The sequence below is a fragment of the Armigeres subalbatus genome, chromosome 2 (genome assembly GCF_024139115.2).
Source record: "Armigeres subalbatus isolate Guangzhou_Male chromosome 2, GZ_Asu_2, whole genome shotgun sequence".
NCBI classification, from domain to species: Eukaryota; Metazoa; Arthropoda; class Insecta; order Diptera; family Culicidae; genus Armigeres; species Armigeres subalbatus.
The window spans coordinates 37,491,844-37,517,188 of NC_085140.1; the positions used below are offsets into that span (position 1 = coordinate 37,491,844).

The window sequence follows — 25,345 nt, forward strand, 5'->3', positions numbered from 1 at the left end:
TAAACAATTGTCGTATCCAACAATTTTCATATCTTAAGATACGCTAGTTTTGTTCGAAACCAGTGACATAAGTAATCAAATGAATTTTCTAAAAATATTCATGCATGATGGCACTACAATCCTCAATGAACAAAACTGCCTTACGTAGTTTACGTTGGGCGGTTGTGTCTTGTACATAACACTTCTGATTTTTAGATAGGGTACTTGCATGCTGGGCCTCTAGCCCTTGGATTCGTTGATCTTGGTGGCTGGCGGTCGACTACGATGAAGGAGCGCGACGGACGGTTCGCCGCAGGTGAAACTCGAAGCGACTCGTTGATTGCAGGTTGTCGATGTAGGTTGTAGCAGATGATGGGGTTCACCACCGGCGAGGCAGTGGCTCGAGAGGTTGCTATCGGTTCGCCACCGGCGTGGTAGGTGGCCGTGAGGCTGATGACAATTCGCAACCGGCGTGGCAGATGGCTGAGATTCTGATGACGGTTTGCAACCGGCGTGGCAGATCTCCGAGAGTCTGATGACGGTTCGCCACCGACGTGGCAGATGTCCGAGTGTCTGATGATGGTTCGCCACCGGCGTGGCAGATGTCCGAGTGTCTGATGACGGCTCGCCACCGGCGTGGCAGATGTCCGTGAGTCTGATTACGGTTCGCCACCGGCAAAACGGGTGGTCTAGAAGCTGGTCGTTGACTTCGGTCTTACAAAATGGCCGACGGTACTGGACAGGCACTGGTGATATGGCACTCCGAAATACCACCTTCCAATGGCGGATGCAAAATGGTGGTTTGCTTGGATGCCCCGGTGTTTGCACGTGACAGGTCCCCTTTTCTGTCGAATCTTTACAGATGACGAATCACTGGTGTTTCGTGCGCAGATCGGGACACTTTAGCGACTCGTGCAACTCCGGGTGGCACGCCTCAGCCTGTGCGAAAGGATCAAAAGAAAAAGGTCCTCTGATCGGACCTGCCAGGAGGCATTAGTACCCTATCGTGTGACTATTTTCCTTTTTATAATAACTTTTTACTTGTATATCTAACAATTACCTTTTTCTTGGATGTATTTTCGTTTAGGCACTTATTTCACAGTATTCGCTTTTGAAACAATATTCGTACTAACTAAAATACAATTTTCAATTTATTTTTAGGTTACTTTTTGCATGTGGTTTTACTAACCGTACTATTTTTGACTTTAGCACTTTTTTTTAATTTATCCGTACTATTAGACTAAGTAGGATTTTACACTGCAAAATTTACAAAAAACACATCTTTAGATTAATAAGCACAATTTTACAAATAATTTCAACAAAACCTTTAAACTATAATTTTACACACGGCGCGCACTACTAATTCGTCTGATTATTTCGACAGAAAAGAAATTTTCTCAGTTGCGGCTGAGCTTTTATAACATTTAAGAAGTGTAATTTTGGAGCGCAAACTTCGTGACAAAAATACGAGGTTTGACATTCATATACTCCTCCACCTTTGCATATCATCTTGTCTTGATATAATAGCGACCCCTAGTTGTCATATATTTTTTTGTTACAAGTGTTTGTTTTGTGCAACACGTCCACCTCGCTACGAATAAATACCGATCAGAAGGACTGAATGGAATTGAACTGCGTGAGTGCTGCATCTGTCAAACCTTAAGTGAGTTTCTCAGAGCAGTCACTCACTGGTATGTTAAGTGTAGTATAGGGTAAATGCGTTGGATATAGGATTTGTGGTGGAGCCAGCAAATTATCATTTTGGAACCATCGGTTACAGTTTTATGAGTTGAAATAGCTCCAAGATACCTCGTAATATAATTACAGACACACCACATGATTCGTTCGACATCTACGACACTCCAAACTCTCCTTGAGTACAGATCCTAATGTTCAAATCGATCAACATGCAGATCTTCGATATCCTCACTAGTTTTATGAGTTGGAATAGCTCCAGGATACATCGTAACACCATAACAGACACTCCACAGAATTCGTTCGACACCTACGACACTCCAAACTCTCCTTGAGTACAGATCCTAATATTCAAATCGATCAACATGCAGATCTTCGATGTCCCCACTAGTTTTATGAGTTGGAATAGCTCCAGGATACCTCGTAACATCATTACAGACACACCACAGAATTCGTTCGACATCTACGACACTCCAAACTTTCCTTGAGTACAGATCCTAATGTTCAAATCGATCAACATGCAGCTCTTCGATGTCCCCACTAGTTTTATGAGTTGGAATAGCTCCAGGATACCTCGTAACATCATTACAGACACACCACAGAATTCTTTCGACATCTACGACACTCCAAACTATCTTTGAGTACAGATCCTAATATTCAAATCGATCAACATAGAGATCCTCGATGTCCCCACTAGTTTTATGAGGTGGAATAGCTCCGCGATACCTCGTAACACCATTACAGGCACACCAGAGTTCGTTCGACATCTATGGCACTCCAAACTATCCTTGAGTACAGGTCTTAATATTCAAATCGATCAACATGCAGATCTTCGATGTCCCCACTAGTTTTATGAGTTGGAATAGCTCCACGGGATTTCGTGACACCATTATAGACACATCACAGAATTCGTTTGACATCTACGACACTCCAAACTGTCTTTGAGCGCAGATCCTAATATTCAAAACGATCAACATGAAGATCTCCGATGTCTAAACTATTTTTACGAGATGGAATAGCTCCACGGAACTTCGGTACACAGTAAGGTATACACCACAGAATTCGTTGAACATGTACGACACTCCAAACTCCAAACAAGCTCAGATCCCTATTCGATCCCTATCCCAAATCGATCAACTGGAAGACTTTTGATGTCCCCACTATTTTTATGAGTTGGAATAGCTCCATGAGACTTCATTAAACCATTATAAATACATAACAGAATTCGTTGAACATCTGTTATACTCCAAACTATCCATGAGTACAGATCAGAATATTCAAAACGACCCACATAGAGATCTTCGATGTCTCAACTATTTTTATGAGTTGTAATAGCTCCACGGGATTTGGTTACACTATTAGTGACACGCCACAGAATTCGCTCGACATATACGACACTCCAAACTGTCTTTGAGCTCAGATCCCAATATTCAGATCGATCAACACGAAGATCTTTGAGGTCTCCACTATTTCTATGAGTGGAAATAGCTCCACGGGACTTCGATACACCATTATAGATACATTACAGAACTCGTTGAACATCGACGACACTCCAAACTGTCCACGAATACAGATTGTGTGGCTCCAAATGGCTGGAGCGAAATGAGATGACAGCAGCTCTCCGTCGGTGCGTGTGCACGCCACGGAGATCTGACAAGAAGCCCCAAGTTATGGCTTGCTGCTTAGCGATTGACACGCTGAGGTGGTAATATTTAATCACACGCTGATGGTAACTTACTCAAACCCCACATTCCCCTTCTTCTCTCGCAAAAAAGGAACAAAAAAAAAATCCTCTAGCATAGGAAGCAGTGTTTTTTTTCTTCAAACTTATTTTTGCGAGACGGTGATGAACATTGAACATATTGCATTTGGAAAACCGATTAATGCATTTGAAAACTGAACTCCAAAATAAACTTGTCTTAACATTGGGATTTTCAATCGAAGCACAACTATACTGAAGTCAATTGAATGTCTCGTTTAAATGATAATCTAAGTTGGTACCTAGTGTTATGATATTGATCTCTCAAGATACATTATGGATTGCAGCAATAATGTAAATAACTTATTCTGCCGAATGAATCCAACTATCAGCCTCGTGTATGGTAACACCACAGATAACAGATATTGGGGCTGGCATCCGAAACGTGTGTGAACATCGGCAACCGTTAATTCAAATGTATTTTAAATTGGTACCGCTTTTAGCAATCGATTGGAGATGGCGCAAGGATCATTGTTATTGAAAACGCAGCCCGAATGCGGCTGTCAAATCCATTGGCTGCGTTCGACGGTTGTTAATCAGCTGCGTCCGTATGTACTGCCGCAATCAGTTGAGTAGATGGCAGTAGTGGGCCAACGTATATCAATTCAAAAGTTTACACAGGGTTTTCAATAAAATTTGTTCTAGCTTAAATATCTGTTATCTGTGGTAACACCGTCTAGCTGACCTTCAACATGTCGATGTTGAACTTCCGAACAATCGCCTTGAAAATGATATTTATTTAAAAAAGATAGAGAATCTATACTTCAATTTTAGACTTATGTTAACTAGTACTATTAGCCAACCACTCCAAACTCTAGTTTTTTTTAAAGCTGGCAACGTTTTTTTAAACTTCATGAATTTCGGATATCTTATCCAACGGGCAATTCCGATATGACTACTAAGTCAGTGAATCCCAAAATAAACTTCAAGATAATGTGTTTCGCCTTCCAAACAACTTTGTGGCTTATGATGGTTCTCCACATGTCTCAGATTCCGTTAGAATAAGCTTAACTTGTGGTCTCATGTATACTGTTAATGGCATAAATTTTAAATTAAAATTATTTTAACCAAAATCTATCTTCCAGGACTTATCCTGGAATTTTCTAGATCGGCAACCCTTTTTTCGGCAGTCTCCCAGCCGCGCTTTATGATTTACCAAATCATAAACTATTTTACAGCGGTTTTTCAGACGCATCTTGTGAATTTCCAAACCAGAACCAATTTACCATCGGTCTTCCTGGCACGCTTTGTGATTTCCCAACCACAATCCATTTTCCAGCGGTCTTCCAGACGCGCTTTGTGATTTTCCAAACCACAATCCATTATCCAACGGTCGTTCCGACGCGCTTTGTGGTTTTCCAAACCACAATCCATTTTCCAGCGGTCATCCAGACGCGCCTAGTGATTTTCCAAACCACAATCCATTTCCAGCGGTCGTCCCGACGCGCTTTGTGATTTTCCAATCCACAATCAATTTTCCAGCGGTCATCCCGACGCGCTTTGTGATTTTCCAAACCACAATCTTTTTTCCAGCGGTCATCCCGACGCGCTTTGTGGTTTTCCAAACCACAATCCATTTCCAGCGGTCGTCCCGACGCGCTTTGTGATTTTCCAAACCACAATCCATTTCCAGCGGTCGTCCCGACGCGCTTTGTGATTTTCCAAACCACAATCCATTTTCCAGCGGTCATCCCGACGCGCTTTGTGATTTTCCAAACCACAATCTTTTTTCCAGCGGTCATCCCGACGCGCTTTGTGGTTTTCCAAACCACAATCCATTTCCAGCGGTCGTCCCGACGCGCTTTGTGATTTTCCAAACCACAATCCATTTCCAGCGGTCGTCCCGACGCGCTTTGTGATTTTCCAAACCACAATCTTTTTTCCAGCGGTCATCCCGACGCGCTTTGTGATTTTCCAAACCACAATCCATTTTCCAACGGTCTTCCAGACGCGCTTCATTGCAATACAATAATTTTTTTCCAAACCATTAAATACTGTATTTTTCGAACATTAAACACTTGAATTCAACTTACCTTTTGAAATCAGCGTCAGGATACAAAAAACAACCTGGCAGGATCGCCAAAATGTGTGGCTCCAAATGGCTGGAGCGAAATGCGATGACAGCAGCTCTCCGTCGGTGCGTGTGCACGCCACGGAGATCTGACAAGAAGCCCCAAGTTATGGCTTGCTGCTTAGCGATTGACACGCTGAGGTGGTAATATTTAATCACACGCTGATGGTAACTTACTCAAACCCCACACAGATCTCAATACTCAAATCGATCAACATGAAGATCTACGTCATCCATCTATTTTTATGAGTTGGAATAGCTCTACTGGACTTCGTTACACCATTATAGACACATTGTAGAATTCGTTGAACATGTACGACAATACAAATTGTCCATGAGTTCAATTCTTTATATTCAAATCGATCAACAAGAAGATGTACGATGGTCTAGCATGAATTTACCGCCAAAAAATTGTATGGTGAAGGACATCTAGGGAAGATCGATATAGTACGTACAATTACTATTTTCAACACCCCTCTCCTCTTCGCCACTTCTTGTAATGAACCTCTAGTTTTTTTTATTATTCGTCACGCACTTTGTGAATAACCACCTTACACAAATTTCATCAATAATGAGAGCATTTCTCGAAAAAAAAACACAATGACCTGTTACCTGTCTACTAAATATTTTTTCGATGAAGAAGATTATTATTGAGAAACTTAACTATTGATTCCTTTTGGTACACTGCTTTCAAAAAGTTTACTCCTAGTGTGCTGCATGTTTGCAGCAGTGCACCAGAGCTTAACATGTCGATTCGAAAGTTTTACTGAAACGCCTTCTGTTGACGATCTCGCAGAATCACATCAAATGGTTGCAGAGGAACTGAGAGAGATTTTTTTAGCAACATGATTTAGCTATTACATTTAATTCATTTTGGGATAAGTATGGAGAAAAGCATTTGAAATGAAATTTTGTAATATTATTCATACGTAAATTACTTTACTCTTACATATAAATGTTAGTCTTAGTAACATCCACTTCCGTGCAATACTGAAACCAATTATATTGTCGATTAAATGTATTGCGAGCTTTATTCAGTTCTTGGTACGCAATCCTCATTTATTGGTTAGACTGTCATCTCATGATACCCCTTGGTGGTTTCAATACGTATAGAAATGGTAAACACTTGGGAAAACATATCGTATAAAATATATAATATGTATAATAAGTATGAAACAAGTAAGTATGAGAGTACCAACGCCTTCAGGGTGCAACTTACTCTAATTCTGATCGATTATGGAGTAGCAATAATTCACATGTATAGCCCAGCCGGTCATCAAAAGACGCCGTGGTACCAAGCTTTATTCTATAACACTTCTTCTTCTTCTTCTTCTTCTTCTAATTGGCATTACATCCCCACATTAGGACAGAGCCGCCTCGCAGCTTAGTGTTCATTAAGCACTTCCACAGTTATTAACTGCGAGGTTTCTAAGCCAGGTTACCATTTTTGCATTTGTATATCATGAGGCTAGCACGATGATACTTTTATGCCCAGGGAAGTCGAGACAATTTCCAATCCGAAAATTGTCTAGACCGGCACCGGGAATCGAACCCAGCCACCCTCAGCATGGTCATGCTTTGTAGCCGCGCGTCTTACCGCACGGCTAAGGAGGGACCCTCTATAACACTATAGATGATAAAAGGAACGAAAAAATTGTGGATGCGATGTTTGTGATCACAATAACAGGTTTTTTTTCGTACTTATGTATTGTGTACGTAATGATGTCCATTTGAGCAATTCCAACTAACAAGATTTTTATATAATGGTGTAATGATGTTCCATGACGGTTCTCCAACTAACAAACAAGCTTCAGAATCCATGAATCACTATGTTGGTCTTTTAGACCTCCAATATCTGAACTCGTGTATGGCGCCGTAAATATTCCGGGAATGTTATTATTTGTATATACTGGTATATTGATGTCCCATGGGGTTTCTACAACTGACACACACGCTCAGGATCCTATGATATACTCTGTTGGCCTCGTAGACCTCCAATATCTGAACTCAAAAATCGTTTGGAGTACCGTAGATATTCTTGGAATGTTTCAATTTTCATATACTGATGTAATGATGTCTCATGGGCTTTTTACAACTAACACATAAGCTGAGTTGCCTTTGAATCACTTGGTTGGTCTTGTAGACCCCCAAGATCTGAATTCAAGAATTATTTGGAGTACCGTAGATACTCTGGGAATATTGTATTTTATATATACTGGTGTAATGATGGTCCATGAGGCTTCTCCAGCTAACACACAAGCTCGGAAATCAATGAATCACTCTGTTGGTCTTGAAGACCTCCAGTATCTGAACTCAAGAATGACTTGGATTACCCCAGGAACTCTGGGAATGCTGTGATTTGCATATTCTGGTGTAATGATGTCCCAAGGGGTTGCTCCAACTAACGTACAAGCTTAGGACCCTATGAATCACTCTGTTGGTGTTGTAGAACTTCAAGATCTGAACTCAAGAAAGGTTTGGAGTACCGTAGATATTCTGGGAATGTGGATGTATTTATATATTGACATAATCACGTCCCATGGGGTTTTTACAACTAACACACAAGCTCAGGAACCTATCAATCACTCTGTTGGTCTTGTAGGCCTCCAAGATCTGAACTCAAGAATTGTTTGGAGTACCGTAGATATTCTGGGAGTCTTGTATTTTGTATATACTACTGTAATAATGTTCCATGGGGCTCCTCCAACTATTACACAAGCTCGGGAACCTATGAACTGCTCCGTTGATCTTGTAGACCTCCAAGATCTGAACTCAAGAATAGTTTGGAGTACCGTTTATGTTTTGGTAACACTGCGATTTGATAAAAAATAGTTTAATTATGTCTCAAGTAGCAATGCCAACTTCAAATAAGGATTGAGGCCCCGTAAAACGCTTTGTTGTTTACGTAGATCATCAAGATCTGAACTCAAGGAAGGTTTGGAAGCTCTAGAAGATCTCAAAAAAAATATTTTACCCCATATTTCTATCCAAAATTTATGTTGAAATACGACGAAAAAAAAATCCGGATTGAATCGGTTAAATAAGCACAGATAACGCTACAGAAAATCAAAGTCGCCAAGCAACAGTCGCGTCGTGTTGGTTTGGGGGAACCTGAATTGAAGTGAATTGTCTTTATTTGAGAGGCTCACCTCTGGAGTTAAATTAATAGCTGTGGAAATGCCTTCAGAGAACATAGTTTAAGTAGGAGTCGGCAATAAGCTGATTGCAATAAGCAATTAAGTCTGCAAAACAGCCTAGAAGAAGATAAAGCATGGCGACTAATAACCTTTGATTGAAAAAAAAATCGTTTTGAATTACGCATGGCTGTGAAACGTAATCACATATAACTAATATGTTATTATGTACAATATATTTTATAGATTAAATCATCATTTATCATTTGTTTGATTGAACATATCAAGATCGTTTATACGTTAGTTTTCATGAGAGAAATTAATGAAATACGATCGACCTTGGTGCTTGAATAATTTAATCAACATTAAGCTTCCTAAAACATCCGGCAATGCCACCATCAATGTCACTATCTGGATTTTGATTTGATTGTCCCCAAAGCGATTTATAGTGCTCAATGTCGATTTCCATGTCATCCAAAGCCAGAATTTTTTCGCGTTTCTCCTCGAACATGTCCCTCAAATTCTTAGCGCTCTCCGTTGTATCATGGACTCCACCGTATTGCTTAGGCCACAGTGTTTGGTCAAAATATTTCTTCGATTCCAACACCGAGGCGTGGCACTATAATAAGAATAATTGATCAGTTTGATATTTGGTTCGAAAACTAGACAACGTCTCACTGACATACCGATACTCGATCCCTGAATTTGGAATTGGCGAACGATAATAACAAATTAGCCAACGTGATAGCAAACTTTGGCAGTTTAGCCCCTTGGATCTCCCGAATCCGGATTGGCATGGTCTTGTTGACGGCATCCATTAGCAGTTTTAGTTCGTTAATGCCCCACATCCCATAATGCTTCATAACACTTTCGGTGTAATCCACCCAAACTCTGAAGCCACCAATCTGAAACTCCTCATCGTCCAGCATCAGTTCAATAAACATCATCGTGTAACGAAATATTGCCATTGGGTTCAATCTTTCCACATCGAACAGTCCGTAGCGAATGAAGACCACCGTCCGTCCTGTTTCATCTCGTCCCAAAACGGTGTACACCTCATCATTCATTGGAATCTGCATGAACTCGTCGCGTGGGTCCAGCTTCTGAAACCATTCCGGAAAAGTCTGTCGCATTGCCAGATATCGTTCCAGTGCTTCCTGGGCTTGCGGTACCGAGAATTTCCTAAATCGCAGAAATCTCAGCAAAAATGGAGCATCTGTCCGGCATTTTCTGATGTAAGGATGCTTGGTAATCCATTCTCTCATCTGACACAACGATTGTTGGCGGATATCGTCCTCCTCACGAAGTTCTTCCAGAGCCATTTTTTGAAATTTGTCTGGAAGCGAAAAATTGTATGGCTCATAGGAGGATGGTTTTTTTTCGACGTTGAACACGGAAGATGCCATCTCGATCCGTTTCCGTCGACCACTCGATTGTCACTGAGAAATAATTTTGCTTATAACTAATAACTAAAGTAATAATCGCTTTTAAAATTATATGATACCTACTGGTTCATTACCGTCGAATTGCATGGTGTGAGACTATGATCTCATCTATGAGCAGGGAAGCCACTGCACATTGGTTCCCACATTTATATCTGCCTACATTGAAATGCAAATTTGCACATAACTTAAACACTAATGCTGGGATTATTTTATTAGTTTTGTGGGATTTTTCCATGATGCTCATGTCAAATTAAATAGGTCATCTATCAAAATATTGTTGCCCTAAACATTATTTTAACGGACTCCGGTAAAACTAAGATACGAAGATGGCTTCTACAGTCTATATAGTTTCCCTTTGTGTAAGCTAACTAATCAACGCAAACGATGATGCCCTTACTTTAACTAATCAAGCAAAAGATTTGAGTTGTACAATTGAGATCAATTATTTTTTGCTAAATTGTAACATTAAACTTTCACGCCTGAACCATTAATACAACCAGACCAGAGGAAACGTGAGTGTGTTCTGAGCAGCGTGACGATCCATTCAAAAAATTTAAGGGTTTGTTACAAAAAGTGTGATAAAGGGGGGAGAGGGGTTGAAACCCGCCAATTTTTGCGTACCGCCAATACTAGACCTCTTCATGTTTTCAAAAAGTATCAAAAATTCAACCGGTCAGCCCAAAATAACAATTCTTGTGCTAAAATAAGCACCTCGTCAAATTTTCAGCTAATTCGAATAAAATTACGAGGTGGCTCAAGTCAATTTAGTGTTTTTGGGCTATTTCCAATTTTGAAAAAAAAATCTAACAGGAGATATAAACGCCAAAAATCATCGCAACAACCTCTAAACGGAAGCTTTTGGTGTACTCTACAAGTCTTGTGAACATTGCGATTCGCTCCGTTCACGTTTTGACCATGTTGAAGTAATTTTCAAGCTTTTATGTGCATTAAAACACTGTTTCCCTTAAAAGTCGTTGTTTTACAAAATTCTTCAATTTATAGCAAATTATTGGTCATTTATTATAATTTTATTCCTCTTTTTCCTGTACATTTGAGTAATATAATTGCCAGAGGACTTCAGAAGCTTAGAAGAGCTTACGCGATGGGAAACGTACATGAAGTAGGTATTTGATAACAAACAAAAAATCAGATGGGTTGTGTACATGTACAAGGGGTCCGCAACGTTAGGCATAAGTACGTTAGGCATAAGGACGATAGCCATTAGTACTTTAAGTATAATGGACGTTAAGCATAACGGACGTTAGGCATAATGAACGTTTGGCATAATTCTACCATCTTTATATCAAAGGCTGTTTTTCGGGTCATTTTATGCCTAACGTACTTATGCCTAACGGGCTATACCCGTGCACAAGACACGACCGCAAGGTAGATGTTAGATAACGTAAGGACATTGTTCCGATGGATCTTTCTGCCGCACCAAGCGGTAGTGTTTTGTACGTTGCAGAAATCTCTACTCGGATAAGCTATATTGTGCATAGAATAATAGTCTTTAAAAGAATGGACTTATTTTCATTATTGCGAATTTACAGCCACTAAACCCTCTACGCAATGCAGCACAATGTTGACGGAAACAACAGGATTTCACAGTTAACTAAAATACTTTCTAAAATACTTTGCTACTAACTACAGTAGAATGCTCAGAAAAATATCACTTTTTCGTGAAAAAACGCTTATAATATGCTTGAAAATGAAGCTATCAACCATCTCATGTAACCAAAAGATGCGCTTTCCAAAGACCGTGAAGCGATGCTTAGACAGTTTTTGAAAATATTTTGAATTGGTGAAAGTGGAAGCTAAAAACTATTTTTTTCGGGGCCACCCTATCTATATTTAGTAATTTTGACATAAAACATTACCTATATGAGATAAAATAAATGTTTTTTTAAGCAAAAATGCTTAGAATTAAATTTTCTATAACTTTGTAGAAGAATATGATCTCCTAACTCAAAAGGTTAAAAAATAGATTTACAAAAAAATTTACAAAAGAGCCACCCTAATGGCAACTAACACCAAAAATAAATCTTTTCTTGTAGATCATTTCTTCTGAAGACGTCATAACTCTAGCATCGATAGTTTTCGAGTTATAGATTTATCCATTCCGACCATTGTGCAGCTGTTGGGAGAACCATCCATCGTTCACACCGCGAAAATCGGAGGACTGCGGTGGGCCGGGCACGTATCCAGATTGTCGGACAGTAATCTGGTGAAAAAGGTTCTCGACAACAATCCGACGGGAACCAGAAGGCGAGGTGCACAGCGGGCAAGGTGTATCGATCAGGTGGCGTACGATTTGCGGACCCTCCGCAGACTGCGTGGTTGGTGAGTGCAGCCATGGACCGAGTTGAATGGAGAAGACTTCTATGTATTGCACAGGCCACTCCGGCCTTAGTCTGATAACAAATAAAAAATATAAAATGTATATGTAATGAACTATCTCTGGTGGTTTATAGATCCGGGATGAAGGTTTCAGTGGGCAACGGATGTTTTTCTGTTTCCAAATAAGGGCGATCATTTTTTATTTAGAAGTTCATCTAAAAAGCATTTATATATTATTCGGTTTTAGAATAGACTTCTAGTATGAATTTACCATTTTTAATATAAACCAATGAACTATAATTTTGAATTTAACCGTTCAATATCCGATTCTATCACGAAAAAATACTCAATATGGCAGTAATCAATTACATATTAACTCCCAGGCAGAAACATTTGATGGCCGCCATGTTACTAACATCTCCAATGACAGCTACATAAAATCATGTACAAAACACGTTGTAGTAAACAGTTTTTCAAGTAGTTTTGATTCTAGTTTATTTCTTGTCTAAACAACGTGGTTCAGTGATGAAAATGAGGACTGTTTAAATACGATAGGTTCACGCGGAAAAGAATAGGTATTAATTAATCGTGTGGAATATTTTCAGTGTATTAAAAAGAAATTTGCAATCTGCAAGAGTGGCGCGATTGATTCCGGATTGGGTAGCTAAAGTCATATGTCTGGCGAATACACTGTCAGGTCTCCAATCGAACTGTCATTCACGGGATCCAATCGAATGCTTCAATTCCAGCATCAAATGAGCATGAAATTTCGGGGAGTATTGAGAAAGCGCTGATATTATTTTTTTGAAAAATCATAAAAAAGATAAGAATTTTTTTAAAGAACATAATCTCCATGCTTCTAACACAGACAAACGGACGAAACAGTTAGAACAATTTGCTGAAGAATCTATCGCCCAGTTACTTTATCACCATCTCGGGTGCATGTTGCACGAAGAGTTGTTTGGTATGAAAATGTCAACAGAAAGCGCTAGCACAGACAAACAGAGGTAACAGCTTCAACATTTTTGAACAACTACTCTACCACCATCTTGCGTGCATGTTACACGAAATCCAATGTTTTGTATGACATTGTTACAAGAAGGCGCTGCAATGTCAAACTCGAAGGATTACGACGCTAGTGCCTCTAGTTGTGAAACGCGCAATCAATCAAATTCAAATTGATCGTTGAAGTCATGGTCGATGCACAGACAAACAGACATAACACTCGTCAAATTTCCATTGTTCACTGATTTGCTGGTTAATTCAAATAATCATTAGTTGGCCAATCGATCACTCGTGGCGCCCGCATCGGATTTGCTCTAGTTTGACGTTTGCTCACTACCGCCATCTGGTTCGTGATTTGCCCAACTAACTGAAATCAACAGATGTCGTTAGTGTTTGAACGACGATCAATTTGATGAGTGAATGTTCAATGTGCTATGTCTGTTTGTCTGTGGTCGATGGTAATTTCTCTAGTGTTACGTCTGTTTGTCTGTGGCGCTAGTGTGAGATGATAAATCTGGCCTATCCGGCCGATTTTCAATGAGAAACAATGGGACAGGATTCTCCGTCGAATGTAACTCGTTGCGAGCAAATTTGATTAAGGCACAGATAACAGATATTTAAGCAAGAGCAAATTTTATTGAAAATCTTGTGTAAACTTGTGAACTGATATATGTTGATTCACTACCATCTACTCAACTGATTGCGGAAGTACATACGGACGCAACATGGTTTCACAGTGTGAGGTCACACGTATGTAGCCACGGCTGCGTCTTGATGAATTTCTTCCATATTTGACAGGTATCAGTGGTTTGTATATAAACAAAGGTTCCGCTTGCTGCGGGAGATATGATGAGCCTCATGAACCTACCACCGATAAATGTCAAATTGATTTCATTCGTTTGAGTTTTTGAGGTTATGTTTATTTGATGTAAAACCTTACACGGAAGAAAAAAAGTACCCAAAATTGAGTATTTTTAAACTTACTTTTGAATTATTTTTTCTCTTCTCTTTCATCCACTCTTTCTTTTGTTGTCAAAAACAAAAGAGCCAAACAATCCAACGACGCCAGTTCAATACGGGAAGCCAATGTTGAGTTTTATTACCTGAGGTCGAAATTGAGTGAATTAAACTTACATTTGGGTAAATAATTTTTCCGTTGGGTACTTTTTTAACATGGGAGTAAAGGCAAACTCTGATGCCTTCAAGGCTTTCCGTAAACACGGAAGGTCTGAGCTTTTCGAAGAGTATTTGAGGCTTGAAAGAAAGCTCAAAAATCTTCTCAAGGCAAAAAAACGTAGCTACTGGCGACGTTTTGTCGAGGGACTATCACGAGAAACCTCAATGACAACACTTTGGAAAACGGCCCGCAACATGCGGAACCGCATTTCCACCAACGAGAGTGAAGAATACTCCAATCGATGGATATTCAACTTCGCAAAAAAGGTCTGCCCAGATTCCGTACCAGCAGAACCGCTATTTCGAGAATCAGTAGCTGATCCCGGTTCTTTGGGTGGGCCATTTTCAATGCTGGAACTATCTATGTCTCTTCTTTCATCGAATAATTCTTCCCCGGGATGCGATAACATTAAATTCAACCTTCTGAAAAACCTCCCTGATATCGCTAAAAGACGATTACTTGACCTGTACAACTGTTTCATGGAGTACAACATCGTCCCCCAGAATGGCGACAGGTGAAAGTAATAGCTATTCAAAAGCCTGGGAAACCAGCGTCTGATCACAATTCGTACCGACCGATTGCCATGCTATCATGCATGAGAAAATTATTGGACAAAATGATTCTTTCAAGAATCGACCATTGGGTCGAAAAAAATGCATTGCTTTCAAATACTCAGTTTGGTTTTCGAAAAGGTAAAGGAACAAATGATTGCCTAGCGTTGCTCTCTTCAGATATACAGCTGGCCTATGCGCACAAGGAACAACTGGCTTCAGTATTCTTGGATATTAAGGGCGCTTTTGATTCAGTTTCCATAGAAGTACTGTCGGAAAACCTGCACAGTAGTGGAATACCAGTCATTTTAAATAATTTTTGTACAATTTGTTGTCAGTTAAACATATGAATTTTACTCTCGGCACCCTGACAACTTCCAGAAATAGCTACATGGGCCTTCCCCAAGGATCATGTTTAAGTCCCTTGCTTTATAATTTCTATGTTAAAGATATTGACAATTGTTTGGAAGGACAATGCACGCTCAGACAACTTGCAGATGATGCCGTGATCTCTCTAAGAGGTCCATGTGCAGTTGTCTTGCAAGGACCATTGCAAAGTACCCTAGATAATCTGACTGTTTGGGCCAGACATTTAGGGATCGAGTTTTCACCGCAAAAAAACTCAATTGGTTGTGTTTACTAGAAAGCGAAACCCAGCTCAACTGAAACTAAAGCTGTTGAATGATGACATCAACCAATCTTTATCTTCTAAATACCTTGGGGTCTGGTTTGATTCCAAATGTACCTGGAAAACCCATATTGATTATTTGATAGATAAATGCCGGAAAAGAATACATTTTCTACGTTCTATATCCGGAACGTGGTGGGGTGCTCACCCGGAAGACCTCATCAAACTCTATAGAACGACAGTTCTCTCTGTTTTAGAGTACGGCTCTTTCTGCTTCCTCTCAGCAGCTGATTGCCACCTAATTAAATTGGAATGTATTCAATATCGTTGTTTGCGTATTGCTCTCGGCTGTATGCATTCAACGCATAACATGAGCCTGGAGGTGCTTGCTGGAGTCACTCCTTTAAAGCACCGTTACTGGGAACTCTCACTTAGAATACTGATCAAATGTGGGACAAGTAACACACTTGTCTTAGAAAACTTCGATAATATGCTTGACCTGGTTCGTCAGTCAAGATTCCTGAGGGTCTACCTCAACTACATATCGTCAGATCTTTGTCCTCCATGTTATAATCCACCTCGAGTTAACTTCATCAACGACAGTTCCTCCATTGAATACGATCTGTCCATGAAACACGCTATTCAAGGAATACCAGATCATCTTCGACAAATATCTATTCCCTCCATTTTTTCTGAAAAATATGAACATGTAAATTGCAACAACAGATATTTCACTGATGGTTCTCGCATCAACGGATCCACTGGCTTCGGTGTCTTCAATGTAAATTCAACCACCTTCCGAAAACTTCAGGAACCGTGTTCGGTTTATGTTGCTGAGCTGGCAGCAATTAACTTCGCTTTGGGGATTATTTCCGATCAGCCCGTAGACCATTATTTCATCTTCTCGGATAGTCTTAGTTCTATCGAGGCACTCCGGTCGATGAAACCAGTTAAGCACGCATCTTACTTTCTTACAAAAATAAGAGAGCAGATGCGTAATTTGGTCGAAAGATCATTCAAGATTACCTTTGTATGGGTCCCATCCCATTGCCTAATCTATGGCAATGAGAAAGCGGACACGCTAGCAAAGGTGGGCGCACAGGAAGGTGAAGTTTATGATAGACAAATCTCGAATAACGAGTTTTTCCCATTAGTCCGTCAGAGTACTCTTCAAAATTGGCAAATGAATTGGTCACACAACGAACTTGGACGGTGGCTATTTTCTATAGTTCCTAAAGTTTCTGCGCGAGCGTGGTTCAGAGGTGAGGACTTGAGTCGAGGCTTCATTCGCGTGATGTCAAGGCTTATGTCCAATCACTATTCACTAAACGCACATCTCTACAGAATAAACCTTGTCGATAGCAACTTATGCAGGTGCAGAGCCGGTTACGATGACATCGATCACGTAGTTTGGTTCTGCTCGGAGAATGACGCCTCCAGAGAGCAACTATTGGATACCCTTGTGGCCCGAGGTAAACAACCCTACAGGGAAATAAGAGGTGTTTTGGGAGATCGCGATGCGGTTTATATGCAGTCCATCTATGCCTTTCTTTGCTCGGCTGATATCAAAGTCTAATGCCCGTGTTTATCTCTTTCTCAGTTTTTTTTTCTCTTGTTCGATTCTGTTTTTCTGTTCCGTGTACCACGAAGCCCTGGCCATCCGGAAGATGCTCCCTGCTGAATCAAAATCGAGCACGACGCCATGCAAAACCGTCTTCAACGCAAACGCCCGGATGAGCAGCTGGAATAACCTAAATCCAAATCCTTACCCCGTCCATCCTGAATTAAGTAAAATATAACCTTGAGTCACCACGAGTATTATGGTCTATGTCCCTTCCCTACTAACTGTTAATGATAAGATGATACAAATTATAAAGATATCATACTTAAGAATTGCGGCTCCGCAAAGTGTCACACACGACTGAGCCTACCAAATAAATGAAATGGTAAAAAAAAAAAAAAAAAATAAAGGCAAACTACTTCGACCCTACTTACTCAATTTTGGCTTCCCGTACGTATGTTCGAGGTTGGGTGAATTAAACTCACTATTGGGTAGTTTATTTCTTCCGTGTACTGATAAGCAATCATCGAACGCAGCCGATACGTTTGATAGCTGCATTTGGGCTGCGTTTTACACTATTAGGTTCTGCAGCGTCTGTATCTAACCTCAAACTGATGACAGATTAGTACCCAAGCAACACAAGTTCAACACATCTGGTTGCAGTAACCATATTGTGACTGAATCCGGTCATATATAAGTTACTGTGAGTGATGTGCAATATGTGTGCTTCTCAGGTAGTACTTCACGTTGGACTCGGGGGCAGCCAACCAATCATGAACTCGAACCTTGTCGGAGTCCTCGTCGGAGTCAGTGGAAAGTACTACTGAACTGTCAAAAAAGTTCATTTGACGAGAACCGAATTCATTCGTGACGTCATGCTGCAGAACCTAATAGTGATTGTCGCGCCATCTCCAAATGGTAGCCAATTGTATTCCCACAGATAACAGATATTGAGGCTGGCATCCGATACTTGTGTAAACATCCGCAACCGTCAATTCAAATGTATTTTAAATTGGGACCGCGTTTGGCAATCGATTGGAGATGGCGCAAGGATCATTGTTATAGAAAACGCAGCCCGAATGCGGTTGTCAAATGCCTTGGCTGCGTTCGACGGTTGTTAATCAGCTGCATACTTATGTACTGCCGCAATCAGTTGAGTAGATGGCAGTAGTGGGCCAACGTATATCAATTCAAAAGTTTACACAGGATTTTCAATAAAATTTGTTCTAGCTTCAATATCTGTTATCTGTGGTATTCCTAAGAGTGAAATCAGTAGTGATTCAGTTTGGTTGCAAATTTTCGAATACTATTCTAGTTTGAATATGAGCCAAAATAGAACAAACTCACAGGCTTCCCCAGCAGTGTTCTATTCATGTTTGATTGTTTTTCAATTAAATGAAATGATTATGTTGCTGTTGAGGAAGGCGCGGTAAATGCAAAGTGGATTGATCCGTACATAAAATGATGCATTCATACACCAAAACAATTGAAAAATATTTGAATCTCGTGATTCAGTCGGTGTTCAAATCTGCAGAAAATAGAACTGAGCGGTATAACAGTTTTAAGCTTTTGAATCTCGACTGTTATAAAAAATGAATCTTGAGCCACTGATGGGAAAGTGCATGATTCAGATTCATATTCAAACTGACAGCCCCGAACGATTTGAATCACTGCTGATTTTACTCTAAAGTTGAATACATTTGAATCAACAGTTGCGGATGTTTTCACACGTGTTTGATACTGAAAAATGAGCTAGACTTTTTACCCACATACACACTCACAGAGGTCACTTCAATTCGCGAACATATGGCCATTTTACAGTTACGCATTACTGCGGAGGGCGAGTAGCTACCAAAAATGATACATTTTGTAGCTTAGGGAAGGGAGGGTGTGAAAAAGTCCATTTTTTACGCTACTTAATTTGTGACCTTAAGTTGAGAGTAACTCTCCTCGTGGCGCCGTCTTACTGATTTGAAATAATGCTGCAGTGAATAGAGGACGATAGGAGAGACTGGGTAGACTTGATCCCCTTTTCTGATTTCCGATGTAATATCACAGCCAAAAACAAATAAACATACGCGATTTCTACACAGACTCTCTAAGAATGAAATATAGTATTTAACTTTACTGATGTATGACAGTCCTTAAATTATTGTTGTTATTGATACACAATCGATTTTTTGGAGTGCTGTCAAAAATCGACTTTTCAAATTTTCGGGTAAAATTGATCCCTCTACAAGAACTTGCTTTGATAAAATTAGAAAGGTGCCCCCAGATTTTTTAAATACTTTTCCTTCAAAATACGCAGAATTTTCCAATTGCTGTGCGTATACATGAACGATTTATGTTATTGAATTCGACAGCACATGTAATTCAAAAAAAAAATTTGGGGAGACTTGATCCCCATTTTATGATATCTATGCAATAAATATTTTTTCCTGCCAAAACTTCATCAAATCTGTCAAATCTACAAAAAATTAGAAACCTGAGAACAGACTTATATTTTTGCCTTTCTCGTACAACTAAGTTGTACCGAAAGGCTATCATTTCACTCCGAAAACGAACTTTTTATAGAAGCCTCTGAGACCTATAGTATTATGTACCAATCGACTCAGCTCGACGAGCTGAGCACATGTCTGTCTGTCCGTGTGTATGTGTGTGTGTATGTGTGTGCACAAAAGCTATAAAAAACATTAGACAACTTTTCGTATAGTAATCCTTAACCGATTTTCTCGCAACAAGTTTCATTCGACAGGGGACAAAGCCTTGTTGATCACTATTGATTTTTTTAACGATCGGTCATTGCGTTTCAAAGTTATGAAGAAAATGGTACATCGGACCATATAAACCCCATATAAGGTTGGTGTCTTAAATAAATGCGAGAAAGGCACCACCAACGCTAGGTGGATTAATCTGGGTTTTTTATTTTTTTCGCCAAATTTTTGTATGGGTGACCAATGGGGGATCAACTGTCCCCATATTGAGGCAATAACTTCAAATCCAAATATCCTAAAACTTTGATGAAATGTTGACATTTTCATCAGTACAGATCATTAAGCATATTTATGGCTTTGTGCTGTGAAAAAACGAAAGCGATTGGTCATTGTTACGAAAAGTTGTTCAAATTTTGCGTGGCCAATAAAAAAATCTTTGGGAGGGTCAAAACGATTGATTAAACCGCCCTGCAGAATAAATAAGGTTGTCAATCCAAAAAATAACTCACCACATAAAGGTCATTTGTTTGTTAAATACACTAGAACAAAACTACTTTAGTTCTCGATAAAACAGGAGGTGATCAAGTCTCCCCGGGGATCAAGTCTTCCCACCTTCCCCAAACGTGCCGCGAGATTCCGGAAAGATGCACTTGAACCTAGTGTACAATTGATTTAATGTTATATAGACTATAACAACAGATAACGATTATCTAAGTTTGTTTGTACATGACTTCATATACTGCATTTATTCATCCAAGCTACATAGCAATCTCAATTGTGTTTCAAATCCAGCGAATTACTAGCCAGCAATGATGCGTAAAGCGCACTCGTTTTCTAATTGATTCAAGTGCAGCACATCATCTACCTTGCACCTTTCATAATAACTGATAACAGTAGCCGACAAACCTGAAGATGCAGCATCAATAGAAGCTTTGTCTAGGGTGACTGTAACGATTAGGTCCATGCTCATGGATGAAATATTGTTCCGGGTGAAAAATTAGAAACTGAAATGTGTACAACAAACACTGTACGTTTCGTTTCTATTCGTTCAGTGTTCAAGACAGTCCTTATCGAGTATTAAGTCTGGCCTAAGCTTAAGTGTAATAAATGCCAGCGAAGTGTGCCAGCGAAAGATGGCTCGCTGTGCGTATTTTACCTCGTAGCATGTATTTATCCACGGAGAGACACAATCTCGAAGGATACGATTAATGTGATGCAAGAATTATGAACAGCCACACTGCACCGGTAGTGTCCGTTTCTAATTCGATTGATAACAAAACAGGTGGAGAACAACTAGATGGATTGCAATTACAAATACATTAATGATGCAATTTAGAAGAAATTTTAATGAAACTGATTCATTTTATTTTAAACTACATACCTTTTTTTGATGATGCATGACATTAAATGCAAATAATTAAAATGATGGATAAACAAATTTTTCTATTATGCTTTGAAACGTAAAAGGGAAAAACTCATACCGTAACGATCGTTCTCCCTATGTAGCGAAAAAAAACCAAACAAACTTAATGTAATTAACGCCCCTAACCGTATACAAAGCACTAGTTTCTCATTGAAACACTCAATCATTTGTCTTCTGATTTACGTAGTTGATTAGAACCGGTTTTGGTCTTCACCCATTTGCAAATGCACTTGCACTCCCGCTGCCCTGCTCAGTCTCAGTTATGATCTTCTACGCATCATGACTGCACCGAAAGTTAGTAAAAGTTCCACCAACTACCAGCCGTATGAATTCTCGCTCTCCGAGCAATATCGTGAAATCGCCAAGCAAGAACTCCACGAAACCGATGAACTACGATCGCAAGCCCTGCTCCAAATGCGTGATTGGATCGCGAAGAACCCCACGATTAGGCGGTGCCGAACGGATGGACCATTTTTGTTGCGATTTTTACGCGTGAGAAAGTTCAACCACGTGGCAGCATGCGAAAACTTGGTACGATATCTAGCGTTGCGACAAAAGTTTGCTGATTGGTTCCAGAAGCTGGATGTGGGTGATGCATGGGTGACTGAGATGACTGAGGATTGGCCAATTCTACCGCTGGGATACGATGATCGAGGGCGATTTGTGGTTATGATCAAAATGGCGAACTTCAACGTCGAGCGGTTCACAAACGTGGAGCAAATTCGGTTGATGATGATGATCCTGGAAAGTTACTACGAGGAGGAGAAGATGCAGGTGGCCGGATGTGTATTTGTGTTCGAAGATACCGGGTTGACAATGAGTCACGTAGCCCAATGGCCGTTAACAGACATGAAGAAATTCATTGACGCTGTAAACCATATAATTCCGTTAAGGATAAAAGAAGTGCACGCGGTTAATTTGCCTCGTTATGCGGTGACTGTAGCAGAGATATGTTTGAGTTTTACAAGCGAAAAATTGAAAGCTCGAGTACACGTTAGTATCGATTGGTTCATTGCTTGTAAAAGTTCTGTTTAATAAATACTTTATATCTATTTGCAGTGTCATCGCTCCGTGGACTCACTGACAAAGATGGTGTCTCAATCATTGCTACCTAAAGAGTACGGTGGCGTAGTTCCAATCGACGAGTTCAAAAAGTCACTTCAAAAAACGTTGGTAAAAAACCGAAAACTTATCCTAGAGTTGGATCAAATGGATGTCGATCTGGCTAAACTAACATCATCATGGAATGATTTCAGCGACAGTGCAGCAGAGGAAACATTCGGAGTTGCGGGAAGTTTTCGTAAATTGAATGTGGATTGAATTGTTGCTCTATACATACCTGCATATAGCTTTACTTGTAGTTTTAGTACGAATTAAAATGAAAATTTGAACATTCACGACATCATGTCGGCGCATCTGGAGTCCAACGTTTGTAAAATTATTCTAAAATTCCAATCATCGAGACCTTACGGGCAAGAATTCTCTTTTGCTGCTTTGAAGGAAAGTATCGCGCTTGAACTTTTCAAGCAAATTCGCATTAAACTGGGGTCGCTTTTCACGTGACTTTTAGGATTTATGCGTTTTTGACATAAACTAAGTCTAAAAGAACGACTCGGATACAGGATGTGCAATGAAAATTTCAAAATTGGAGGCTGTAACGAAATTATGTGAGATTTTTCTCGACCAATTCGCCAGTCCTACTGGAACTTTTGATTATCAACATTGAACTATTGAAAATTTCTCCTAGCCCAGAAAACCAATTCCGTTCATGCATCCCCAACAGTCGAGACAATTTCCAATCCGAAAATTCACCGGGAATCGAACCCAGCCACCCTCAGCATGCTCTTGCTTTGTAGCCGCGCGTCTCACCAATCTGATGGCACTCCCACGCAAACCAACACCACCAACAGCTAGCCGTAAGCTTCCCCTACCTGTCTGTGGTGATGGTTTGCTATCAGATTGGAAAAATCGACGTTTGAATCTTTGTTTACAAAATCACATATGTCTTTTTGAATAAGTACCCGAGATATACAGATTGTATCCTGCTCCACTATATGTTAAGTCTAAAGTGTTTAACGGCAAATCATTGAGTGGCTAAAGTTGGCGTCAGTAGCAGTCAAATGGATTTTTGTCAATAGAATATGATTTTGGTGTTGTTGCTGTTAGGGATGTAAAAGGTGCATTATTGAGAATAAATCGATTCTTTTCAGTACCACCATTTTTTACAAGAGAAGGTTGATCCGAGACGAATTTTCTTCAAAGTGCAAAAATCACTTTGCGACGGCAGAAAGGAAGATACAATAAATTCGTTCGAATTGATGCCGTCTATAGCGCTTCAGTAGCAAATTTTCGACTAGCTGTCCCCCGCGTTTTCCCCAAATTGTGACTAGCGATTGGGAGTGTGGTGAGAGAGGTCTGAGCTGAGAAGTGAAGACCTTCTTCATTCAAAAGATGATCCAGCCTAGGGCTGCAAATCTCTATAATAAAGATAAAAAAATAACCTTCTTCATTTCCTTCTTCCTTATACATTTTTCCTTCTTCTTTCTTCATTCTGCCATTTCGCCTTTCTCTTACAACAAATATGTACCGAAAGGCTATCATTTCACTCCAAAATTGTATAGAAGGCTCGAAGACCCATGATGTTATATACCATTTGACTCAGCATTATGGAATATAATTACAATCGGTATTTGCGTTCAAAAGTTATAGAGCAAGTATTGCATTGAACTTTATAAGAATGGTTGATTAATTCGCTATAAAACGTTTGCAAAAGCCGTGACGTAGGCAATTATTTTTTATATGTATCATTCCATGTATTTCTCTGGGAATTCTCTTAGGAAATCCTTCAGATATTTCTCTGAGAATTCCTCCAGGTATTTTCCGAATAAACCTCCTGCAGTTCCTCCATGACTTCATTCGTTCAGGATTTCATTCGGGAATTCATTTGGAATGACACGCTCCAAGCAATTCCAAGCATCCGGGAATTCCTCTAGGAATATATCGGGGACATCATTTAGGAATTCCACCAGGAATTCATTATGGAAATTCTCCAGGACTTCCTCTGAGACTTCTTGCGTGAGTTCCTCCGGGAGTTCCTCCTGGAGTTCCTACGGAAGTTCCTCTGGGAATTCCTCCGGAAATTTTTCCGGGAGACCCTCCGATAATTCCTTCGGGAGATCCTCCGGGAATTCCTTCCGGAGGTCCTCAGGGAATTCTTCCGGGAGTTCCTTTGGAATTTCTCCGGAATTTCTCCAGGAATTCCTCCAAGAGTTCCTCCGGGTATTCCTCCGAGAGTTCCTCCGGGAAATCCTTCGAAAATTAGTTAGCAACGACGTGACCCGATTCTTAATTAACTGCAAACACGAGCCGCTTTATCAGCAAAATCCCACATTCGCAACCGATTCCCGTTAACTCATGGCTCACGCCATATCATCACTTTCTCGGAACCAATATTGATTGCCAGACCCGAGTTATCACCAGACCACCCAAATCACAGACGCAGCATAATTTAATAAACTTAAACATCCGATTATTCCCGCACTGCAGTTCCCATCTAGAACTAACCTCATAGCAATAAGATGATTTGTAAATTAGTCTTAAGTGAACCTTGAATAAAGAAAGAGCTCTGGCTCAAAATATATTTTTTTGAATCTTCCAAAAGGAAAATTCTTAACTGGCGCCCGAATAGGGACCAGGAGTTGTGCAAGTAAAAAGTGAAGTTTAGTGACTTAGAGACAACTTAGTTGATCCACAACGTTAGAGTTGCGTGGACGCTAAGTCGAAAGAAAAACCATATCACCAGGAACCAAGTGATCTGTTAGAGGATATCACAACGCCTGACTTCACTCCGAATCTTATCCGGATCG

At 40.0% G+C, this 25,345-nt stretch overlaps 3 protein-coding genes and 1 long non-coding RNA gene across 5 annotated transcripts; 1 reads left to right on the forward strand and 3 right to left on the reverse strand.

The window, feature by feature from the left end:
• Positions 1–204: 204 nt before the first annotated feature.
• Positions 205–1,600, reverse strand: LOC134214265 (uncharacterized). Its single transcript, XR_009979719.1, has 4 exons — positions 1,305–1,600; positions 1,169–1,236; positions 1,040–1,111; positions 205–959 (listed from the first exon to the last, which is right to left on the reverse strand). It is a non-coding gene; the product is annotated as an uncharacterized LOC134214265 (long non-coding RNA).
• Positions 1,601–8,840: 7,240 nt separating this feature from the next.
• Positions 8,841–10,354, reverse strand: LOC134214266 (retinaldehyde-binding protein 1-like). Its single transcript, XM_062693673.1, has 3 exons — positions 10,147–10,354; positions 9,325–10,077; positions 8,841–9,257 (listed from the first exon to the last, which is right to left on the reverse strand). The coding sequence occupies exons 2-3, from the start codon at positions 10,042–10,044 to the stop codon at positions 8,994–8,996; spliced, it is 984 nt and encodes a 327-aa protein (XP_062549657.1). The 5' UTR covers positions 10,045–10,077; positions 10,147–10,354; the 3' UTR covers positions 8,841–8,993.
• A 1,828-nt stretch (positions 10,355–12,182) lies between these two features.
• On the reverse strand, positions 12,183–21,545 carry LOC134214268 (uncharacterized). 2 transcript variants are annotated; one of them, XM_062693675.1, is made up of 2 exons: positions 21,438–21,545; positions 12,183–12,494 (listed from the first exon to the last, which is right to left on the reverse strand). In XM_062693675.1, the coding sequence occupies exons 1-2, from the start codon at positions 21,458–21,460 to the stop codon at positions 12,194–12,196; spliced, it is 324 nt and encodes a 107-aa protein (XP_062549659.1). In that variant the 5' UTR covers positions 21,461–21,545; the 3' UTR covers positions 12,183–12,193. The 2 variants fall into 2 exon arrangements, 1 of the variants encoding a protein (XP_062549659.1); XR_009979720.1 differs by lacking the exon at positions 21,438–21,545 and adding an exon at positions 20,566–20,695 and having other exon boundaries at positions 12,315–12,494.
• Positions 21,546–21,634: 89 nt separating this feature from the next.
• On the forward strand, positions 21,635–22,900 carry LOC134214267 (clavesin-2-like). The gene is made up of 2 exons (XM_062693674.1): positions 21,635–22,472; positions 22,539–22,900. Exons 1-2 carry the CDS (start codon positions 21,759–21,761, stop codon positions 22,797–22,799), a joined length of 975 nt encoding a protein of 324 aa, XP_062549658.1. The 5' UTR covers positions 21,635–21,758; the 3' UTR covers positions 22,800–22,900.
• The last annotated feature ends 2,445 nt before the right edge of the window (positions 22,901–25,345 follow it).